This window comes from Megalobrama amblycephala, linkage group LG1 (assembly GCF_018812025.1).
Source record: "Megalobrama amblycephala isolate DHTTF-2021 linkage group LG1, ASM1881202v1, whole genome shotgun sequence".
Lineage (NCBI taxonomy): Eukaryota > Metazoa > Chordata > Actinopteri > Cypriniformes > Xenocyprididae > Megalobrama > Megalobrama amblycephala.
In genome coordinates, this window is record NC_063044.1 from 11,102,604 (window position 1) to 11,113,199 (window position 10,596).

At 35.0% G+C, this 10,596-nt stretch overlaps 1 protein-coding gene and 1 long non-coding RNA gene across 2 annotated transcripts; one reads left to right on the forward strand and one right to left on the reverse strand.

The window, feature by feature from the left end:
• Positions 1-399: 399 nt before the first annotated feature.
• LOC125262802 (charged multivesicular body protein 4c) lies at positions 400-3,804 on the reverse strand. The gene is made up of 5 exons (XM_048181682.1): positions 3,434-3,804; positions 2,598-2,775; positions 2,404-2,518; positions 1,787-1,919; positions 400-1,477 (listed from the first exon to the last, which is right to left on the reverse strand). Exons 1-5 carry the CDS (start codon positions 3,615-3,617, stop codon positions 1,413-1,415), a joined length of 675 nt encoding a protein of 224 aa, XP_048037639.1. The 5' UTR covers positions 3,618-3,804; the 3' UTR covers positions 400-1,412.
• A 3,597-nt stretch (positions 3,805-7,401) lies between these two features.
• On the forward strand, positions 7,402-10,194 carry LOC125262892. Its single transcript, XR_007183658.1, has 3 exons — positions 7,402-8,347; positions 8,818-8,867; positions 9,601-10,194. It is a non-coding gene; the product is annotated as an uncharacterized LOC125262892 (long non-coding RNA).
• Positions 10,195-10,596: the final 402 nt, after the last annotated feature.

The following is a 10,596-nucleotide window of genomic DNA, read 5'->3' on the forward strand; positions in this document are numbered from 1 at the left end:
GCGAACACCATGAATCGAAATTGTTAAACGAATTAGAAAGACTTTCATTTCAGAAACAAAATGCCACGTGCTTTATTGAAAATTAATTTATGCAAACTCCTTACCTACATAAAGATAAAATAAAGAAAATCAAAAATGACATGGCAAAGAATAAAAAAGAAAGACAAGAGAGGAATATACAGTACATACACCTCACTCTTCCCATAAATCTCATTGGTCAGCTGAGGTATTTCACACAGTTCACTCAAGTTGCATCAGTATGCCATTAATTAAGGCACATAATACAGCAGACACATCGTTGTATGCTTTTGAGTGCAAGAACAGAGACAGAAGTTACTTTTTATACATAATTTTAAGAAGAGCTAAGGTAGATATCACAGAAGGACTAACACCACCAAAGAAAAGGAATCCAAAAGTTTAATGATCTCTCAAATAAAAGCCATCTGAATTTTTTTAAACATACAAATGGTACACACACCACATATTCCTCAACCTGAATAGATACAGCATTTTTTTATCTCAAAAAAGTATATGCTCCCACATGAGGGGAAAAAAAACATGGTATTGTTTATTTTGTATGTTTTGAATAATTAGTCATTTACTGCCAGAAGAAACCCCTCAGTATAACAATGAATCAGAAAACATGACAATAGGAAAGTTTTGTTATTAAATAGATCATTTTCTGCAACTATTTGGACACACCACCAAACAATGCATGATGGGCAGTCATTATATATATATATGTGTGTGTGTGTGTGTGTGTGTGTGTGTGTATAATACACACACACACACACACACACACACATTTATTTATATATTTATCTATATTATGAACTAATGTCAGTTAATCCCAGGTTTGTTTGTTTTTTTGTTACCAAACCATTATGTCACTGTCAGCAAACTGTAAAAATGTTTATGTTGTTGGAAGTGCTGAATAACATTAATCTAACAGAATACATTAAGATCAAAGCTTGAAGCAAACAACAACAGTACCAAACATATTTAATATATCAGATGAGATGAGAGTAAGTTGATAATGTTTATGAAACGTGTGCATTGGCATGCTAATTTCATGACAAATCAAAACAACCAGTTTCTGAAGAGAAGTCAAATAAGAAACAAAAATTAGAAACACTAATGCATTACCTAAATAACAATGGCCAAATATTTAAGGGTCACTTCACATATTATGTCATCAGATTGTATTGTCCTATTGATTTCGAAAACCCGCTTTATATTCATTTTCATTTGTAACTCTTGTTTTTCTAGACTTATTTTAGCCATACTGCAAGAGCTATAGTAACTCAGAATTTATTTTTATTTTTTTTTAGTGTTAACCCTCTGAAGGTATTCGGGTTTGCCTACACAAGCCAACCAGGATGAGCAATGAAAGTCTGTCAGATTGGGTAAATTCACATGGCCCATGCCTTGAGTTCTTCCATGTCATCCTCATCCTCTTCTTCTCTCTTTTTGTGGACTGGAGAAACAAAGACAGATGGTTATTGAATGTTTTTTACAGAGGAACCTCTCAGCATGTTAGCATTAAAACTATTAAAGTGGTATTCCACTTTACTTTTACTTACCAAAGTCCAACTTCATATGTATTTTCTTCTATGTAAACTTTTGCTTTACTTACAAGTTAAAGGTATTTATTAGTTTGTGAGATAAAAAAAAAAGTCATTACCAATCTACAATAGCCAGTCACTGGATATTTTTGATAGACTTAAATCTTTTACACATGAATTTTGGTACTAAGTTGATATGGAATGAACAGCATGGAACGAACCGACAGCTGTTTTTTTGGGTAATGGATTTGAAGGCACACTGGGCAGAGAGACATCCTCTGTGCCACTAATTTCCAGCAGGTTCTTGTCCAGCTCCTCCTGTTCCAACTCCTCCAATTCAGCCAAGAGCTCATCCTACAAAGAGCAAGAATCATATTGCTCAGTCAACATCTGTAAAAACTGCATTTGAAGAGAATGTTGCAAAAAGCAATTAGGAATACATCTATGTAAAATGTATTAACAACCATTTCACCATTTCATACAAGTTTTTTTTTTAAATGTTGAACTGAAAAATTAACAATAGTTAGGAAATTAGACATTAAGTATTTGCATCATCTTCCTTTTGCTTTATTGTCAGCAGCACAGAAATCTACAAGTCTGTGTAAAACCTGATGATAATGTTCTCCAGCATGATTTAAGATGATCCAAAGAGCATCTTGTGCTTCAATAGAAGCAAAAACATCTGAGAGTCGCATGATCGTTGTCACAAATTCTCTTAAAATAATGCACAATCTTATAGAATTTAATTTAAGTCAATGTTTTTTGTTTTATTTTTTAAATTCCTAAAACATTCTGTTGGGGTTGGGGAACACTGGAGATTACATAAGAAAAACCTCACCTCATCAAAGTCTTCTCCAAAACCTACAGGTCTTGAAATGGCATCAGAAATCTCCTGTGCCAACTCCTGCTGGTCTGTGATGTCTTGCATGAGGTCATCCACTTTGTCTATATCCCTGAAAACATTCAATAATATAATTATATGCGGTATTCTGGGCTAAAGAATCAATAGGACATTTTAATCAGGTATCTTACATATTTTCATGGGCTGTCTTCATGGCCTTGGCTGCAAAACCCATGTTTTTAAGCACTTCTGTGTTTGTATTAGCATTCTCTAATGCTTCTCGCTGGAACTCAATAGTGGAGAGAGTTCCATCTATCTGAGCTAGTTGCTTTTCATATCGCTTCTTTCTTTTCAGGGCCTGTAACGCAGCTTGAGAAAGAGACAGACATACACACCATCACTTAATGGTAAAATATAAATGTACATTATATATAGGGTTAATTCAGGATAATTGGGACATTTTCCCAGTCATCTCAATGGCAAAAGATATACATTATTTACATGCCATGGAAAAACAAATCAAGCACCTATATCCCACATACATCACTTTTTCTCAGTTATCAATAATGTTAACGTTCAACCATACCCACACAAGATATTCCCAGCATGCGGGATGTTTAATTAAAAAAAGGTAAACAATACACCTGATGTAGTTAACCATGTTCCCTGTAAATGGCTGTTCTTTCACAACACACCACATGACACTAATCAGACGTAACTGATCTGAAATTCCATCCTTTAAGCAAAAACTCTTGAATTCAGTTTCGTGACAGCAGGGATTTTAATGTTCCCCATTCACGTTCTTCCATAGATATGTATACGTTCTTCTACCCGACATAGGTTTTATATTTATAAATCTACTTCATAGTTTCGATTATCACTCAGCTTAGGTCAAGTGACGCATGGGTGTAACTACCCAACACTATTGAAATCGACGACAGGTAGGGCGAAAGAAGAGGGTCGCTTTGTTTTAAAAGTTACATAACACACATATGACATAACGGGACGGTTTGATTTTAATACATACCTCGTTTGTTTTTCGTGCCGTTTTTCTTTGCTGTTAATAGCTCCGCATCAATCTTTTGCTCTAAGTACTCTTGTTTCTTGGTTAACATCTCTTCTGTCTCACGGAGTTTCTGTATTGCTTCTTGTGGACTTGGGCCTTTGCCGCCTTTCCCCCCACCGCCAAACAATTTGCCGAAAACTGACATATTTTTATATTATCCGAAACTAAGAAATCCCTCTGAGTCTGATTGTTTCTAGACACTACTGATAACGTCAATCGCTGTTCCGTGTTCAGTTGTTGATTGTCTTACTTCCGCCTTCAGGCCTGCTGTCGTCATGGAACTCGTCACGGTCAGTCCACCTATCAACGCTGCAGCTGCTGGAAAGTGACTGCCAACTTTTAAAGACATTTTGTAGAAAAAAAAAAAAAATATGCGATAACTAATTTAAATATAACACTGACTGTAAAGAAAATATGCGATAGCTAATTTAAATATAACACTGACTGTAAAGAATATTATTTGTTTTTACGAGCATTAAGTCAAAAGTATTGACAGTTTGTAAACTTTATGATTCTGAATGGCAAATTATTTATTCATAAATTTCGAATGTCCAAATCTCTTAATGTTTTCTGTAACGAACTTGCTATTTTAAAGAAGTCGCTTAAAACTGTAAAAAAAAAAAAAGTACTTCGATTGTTAAATAATATTAATATGTATTTGGCGTCGTGTGAATGTATTTAATTGTAATAAATTTATTGTAATGTTTTTATGTTTATGCTACCTTTTGAGCTTCTGACTGTGGTGTCTTTTTCTAATTGTTTACTAGTCTCAGTCAACTTAGTGAATTGAATTTATGAGTTTACATATTACAGAACCTTACATGGGATTACAAGAGGCCTTGGCCAAATTCAGATCATAAAAATGTTTATGTGAATGAAACTTTATTGAAAAACAATTATTTATTAGAGAAAAGAAGCAGAGAATCATTTCATTTGCTCACAGTGGATTCTGAATTAAAGCATTATGCCATGACAGACACATCCATGCTTTTACAGGTAGGCCTATTGTTTTTTTTTTTTGTTTTTTTTTTTTGGATAATCTCTTAATATAATATTCCATACATTGTCAGAGCTTGGTAGACAGGTAACTATTATATTTGTAGACAGATTATTAGATATTTGTATTAGACAGATTAATTAATAGATTATAATTAATGTCATTTATTAATTTATTGTTTATAAACATTAATCATATATATGCATAATAAAGGATCCTGTCTGTCATGCACAATTTATGGAATTTAAAAAATGTTTAAAAAGTGCTAAATTATTTAAATAAAAATGGGACGAATAATTACATAATAATGTAGCCATAATTTAAGAAGTAAATAAATTTAAAATTCATCCCATTCATGCAGAATTGTCAAAAATGTGGTTACTGGTTCAGAATGACTGCTTATGGCATACCAACATATAAAGAGTTCTTTAGAAATAAATAAAATAATCAAATGTAAAATAATAATATAAAATGTGTTCTGTTGCAAGTTCACATACTTGATCTCATGTTTTCTCATGGTTTATTGTTGAGCTGACAAGTTGTCATGGTGAAATAATAAGTTCCAGTGATGCACAGACCGATCGGTGGCTGACTTGAAGCAGTGCATGCTAGTTAGATATTTTGTCTGACTTGAGAGAGCGCCAACTCTATTTTACTGTGACGTATGGCATCAAAGTATCGCAAGAGCGATTTGAGAGCAATCGGCTGAGTCAGCCAGCACAGTTTCTCAAGAGCAGCTGCACGGGCTCTGATAATAACACAGCTGTTCTACAATTGGCCGGATTCACCACATGACAACAATCACGTGTGTTTCCTTTTTATTCTCACACCTTCAGTTCCACTAATGCTCAAAAATCTGTATTTTTATAACAGTTAAAGCTCTTTTCATGTAGTCATGATTGTATATTGTGTCATGTTTATCAAAATAAAACTGATTTAAAAAAAGTAGTCCCCACTACTGTTACAACAGAGACGGCACGGAGGCAGATGTAAAAGCAAACACTGGTAATTTATTGATATCAGCAGAGATGCAAGTGAGTTTAAAGCAATGATAATAGCAGAGTGAATAGCTGAGAGATAATACTGTCCTTTTGTTGATTGTAGAATGGAGAATGATGAAGACGCTGTAGACTGTAGACTGGGAACATTCACACACAGATGGGGAAGCACACGAGGAAGACTGGAGACGCTGGAGGCAGGTAAGTATCGAGCTGGAGTCCTTAAGGTAAGCATTCAAGTGACTGAAGTGCAAACGAGACCGGACAGTGAGTGTGTGTGAGTGTGAGTCTCTTATAGTGCAGGTGATTGCAGTGCTGATGATGTGCAGGTGGCGGTGATTAGTACTCAGGGGATTGAGTGCGCTGGTATTGGTGGACGGTTGAACCTGACGTGTCTGTGACAGGTTAGAAGCAATAGTATCTATTTTATTTGTTCTCTGACAGAGCACACATCCTCAACTGAATGCGCTGCTCCTCTCAGCCACTCACTGAACAGCAGATGCAGATAGAGATGCGCCTGCGGAAAGCAAGGAAAGCAAGATCTCGCGCTCGTGCGGCAGTACCGGTGTGTCTCGGAAGCTAGATCAGGTTCAATTCAATTCAATTCACATTTATTTGTATAGTGCTTTTCACGATACATATCATTTCAAAGCAGCTTTACAGAGAATGCATGTTAACATTACAAATTAAAGAATGCAGTTAGCAAATAATGTAATAATTTAGGCAATTAATTTACAATCACTGTTAGCAGTTTAACTGAAGGTAGAAGCAATGAGCTCCTGGAAAACTGAATTACATATTAACAATAATTAGGATATATAGAAATTTGGGAATGTGCATGTTGATCCAGATGATTGCGTCTTCTGAAGTCCTCGCAGGAGTTGCCGCCATCTCTTCATAGGTGTTGGTCATCTGAGGTCTTCTTAAGAGGCTGGATCCAAACTGAAGCTGATGTCCTCTTTAGTCACCTAGTCACCGTAGCTGCTGTTCATAACATTAAGTAAAGATAGTCATGTGCAATTGATCGGATATGAGATGCATTATGTGAATGCTTGGCTAAGAGATGCGTCTTTAATCTAGATTTAAACTGGCTGAGCGAGTCTGAGCCCCGAACATTATCAGGAAGGCTATTCCAGAGTTTCAGAGCCAAATGTGAAAACGCTCTCCCTCCTTTGGTGGACTTAGCTATCCTAGGTACAACCAGAAGTCCAGAGTTTTGTGATCTTAAAGAGCGCGAAGGATTGTAGGACGATAGAAGATCGGTTAAGTACACAGTTGCTAAACCATTTAGAGCCTTATAGGTCATTAGTAATACTTTATAATCGATACGGAACTAAATAGTAACCAGTGTAGAGATGATAAAATTGGTGTTATATGATCATATTTTCTTGACCTGGTAAGAACTCTAGCAGCTGCATTTTGTACTAATTTTAGCTTATTTATTGAGGAAGCAGGACAACCAGCTAATAATGCATTACAGTAATCTAGTCGAGACATCATGAAAGCATGAACTAACTTTTCTGCACCAGAAATAGATAACATCTTCCGTATCTTAGCAATGTTTCTGAGGTGGAAGAAGGCTGTTTTTGTAACATATGAAATATGATTTTCAAAGGATAAGTTGCTGTCTAATATAACACCTAGGTCTTTAACTTTCGAGGATGGAGTAACAGTACATCCTTCTAAATGCAGTTTGTAGTCTGAAAGATTCTGTGTGCAGGTTTTTGGCCCAATAAGTAATACTTCAGTCTTATCTGAATTCAATAGAAGAAAATTACTAGTCATCCAATGTTTTACTTCTTTAACACACTCTGTCAGATTGAATAATTTAGAGATTTCATCTGGTTGTGTTGAAATATATAACTGAGTATCATCAGCATAGCAGTGGAAACAAATTCCGTGTTTTCTTATAATATTGCCGAGTGGCAGCATGTATATTGAAAATAGCAGAGGGCCTAATACAGATCCTTGAGGCACTCCATAGTTTACTATCGTTATCTTAGATTTTTCCCCGTTTAAATAAACAAAATTGTGACGGTCTGATAGGTACGACCTAAACCACCGTAATGCCTGGCCCTGAATACCAGTATAATTTTGTAGTTGATCTAGGAGTATTTTATGATCTACACTGTAAAAACTAAAGGTGCCTCAAATATCCTTTTGGATACTCAAGGAACTTCAAAATGTATTTTAAATGCCTCAAAGCTCTTTCTCCAATAGTGGGGTTACTGGGGGAACCATTGACAGTCTTTACAGTTCTTGCAGGAACTTATAGGATCCTTTAAGCACTCTGTATTCAGTTCTGAGGTTCTTGAGTCACCTTTTCATTACCATGAGACCTCGAAGTGCTTTGGGGGAAGTTAGAGGAACTCAAATTCTACAAAAGGGTTCTTGTAAGATCTGTAAACATTTACATGGTTCCTGGAAGATCTCTTTTTTAAAAGTCAGCATCTGGTGGAACCTGGAAGTTCTGTAAGGCCACAATAAGATGTACAGATTTGAACATGTATTATTATTATTATTATTATTATTATTATTTACTTATTATTATACTTAAGTTTGATTAAGTAGCCTATAGCCTACATAGGCCTACATTTATTCTGTATATTTTATAGATTAATTTAAAGCTTAAATAATAATAATAATAATAATATTATTATTATTATTATTATTTGAAGAAGAAACAAGAGGAGGATAAAAATGATTATGCTGTCACGGAACTGCTGCTATTTCTCTGCTGCATCGCTTCAGTGATCCTCGCGCTGCTCGCGCGCGCAAAAAAGCTCACCTCATCATCATCATCATCGGATTTGAAAGTAACGGCTCCCCTCATCAAAGCCTGCCGCCGCATCCGCGGTTTGCTCGGCTATCCGTTATAAGGTTTGTAAACTCGAAATATAAACACGCAGTCTACTCACTATTTGTGCAAACACATACACATTATCTTAATTTATTATACATTAGTACGTTTTTACTGTGTTTACCTCTCAGTATGCCGTTAAGAATGATTTAGCCGTTTTAGCTGCGATGCTAACGAATCTAATAAACTTTACGCTACAAGTGGAATTCATTAACTTGTTTTTTGTTTGTTTGTTTGTTTTTTTAGTCATTCAACGTAATTGTGTTTGTGTTTGCCAACATTACTATTTTAGCTGATACCTGTCGTCATTGGCTTTTGTTATTAATAGACATACAGAATAACACAAATGGTTAATATAGTTCGGTGTTTTTGTTTATTTACTACAGATTCTCTCCAATAGTACCCTTTTAAAGCCCTTAACTGGCCAATAAATTTTTATCTTTTAATGTTGTGCTTGGATATAATCAGCTTTGTTCTTTTGTTTTCCCAGAACAACCATTTCTGAAATAATCTCGATATGTTAGAGTACCTGAACCACATGTAAGTACTGAATTACTATTTTCTGTGTGGAATTGTAGCCTATGTTTGACTGTGTACTTGTGTTTTTAATGTATACTCTTTACCTACCTACTGTAAATCTAATTTCAATGACAGTCTGGGAGATATTCAATGATCAATGTATACAAGGTGCTGTAATGTGGTGAGTTTAAAGGGATATTCATTTAATTTTAAGATGCTCTTTTCCATTTATCAAAAGTGGTTGGGTATAGAAAACTTCAAAATAACTTAAAACCATTCATACACTATATTCCTAGTTTTAGAAGCCATACAATAGCTATTTGTGATAAACAGACACAAATTTAATCCATCATTCTCTGAAAATCTTCCCTCGTGCTCTCCAGTCTCATTCACGTTACTCATATAAATAATATGACAGGTGTGGCATCAATGATGCTAGATGCTTTTTTTCTTATGCCGTAATCATTTGCATTTGAATTTAAGACATTTGAGCTTGAAATTTTTATGATACTTTTTAGGATCTTTTCTTGGACATTTTTGGAGCTTAGAATATTTATCCATTTTACATAGATTTATGCATTGAATTGAACGAGACTTGAATTGATTCATGAATGATTTACACAATTTTTTTTCTGTTTGTGTTTCATGCAATGAAATTGAACGGTGACTGCATTATGCCTGAGATCTGCTTTTGAGTCGATTTTACAACTATCACTTTAATAATGTTACTAACAGTAAATTTTGTACTTTGCAGGGATCTTGGCCTAGTATGCTGAAACAAAAATCCTCCTGTAGACCTGAAAATCATTGAAGTGCCTGGATCATCCACCTGAAAAGAGAAAAAAGAAGCCTAGCAGAAAACAAAGCTGCTGTACCTTTTTACTTTTCTGATTAATTACCTCAAATGTACCTTGTGAAGATTTTATTATTGATTGGATTTTATGTTGCCGTGAGTACAAGTGCAGTCACATTTGTGGCATTTCTGTGAAATCACGCAGGCAAAAAGGTCCTTTGATCATTATCAGCAATATAGCGACATATTATATGACGCAGCTCACATAGGAGTCGCTTTTAATCAGCTTTCTGTTGGTCAAATCTGGTGAATTTGAGTAACCAACTTGGACACTTAGTGAAATTTTTGACCACACATGAAATTAATGATTGTGTGGATTTCTATTGAAATTACTGGAATTCATTCTCCAAACAGCAGCAAATTTTACTGCACCTTGAAGGGTTAGTTCACCCAAAAATATAATTTCTGTCATTAATGACTCACCCTCATGTCATTTCACACCCGTAAAACCTTTGTTCATCTTCAGAACACAAATTAAGATATTTTTGATAAAATCCGATGGCTCAGTGAAGCCTGCATTGACAACAAGACATTTAACACTTTCAGATGCCCAGAAAGCTACTAAAGACATATTTAAAACAGTTCATTTGACTGCAGTGGTTCAACCTTAATGTTATAAAGCGACGAGAATACTTTTTGTGTGCCAAAAAAAAACAAAATAATGACTTTATTCAACAATATCTACTGATGGACGGTTTCAAAACACTGCTTCATGAAGCTTTCAAAGCTTTATGAATCTTTTGTTTTGAATCAGTGGTTCGGAGCGTGTATCAAACTGCCAAAGTCACGCCCCCCAGCGGTGAACCATTGAAATTTTGAAACACTTATCACTAACAAAGCCTTGTTTACTGAAATCAAGTGACTTTGGCAATTTTATATGCGTTAAGAACCACTGAT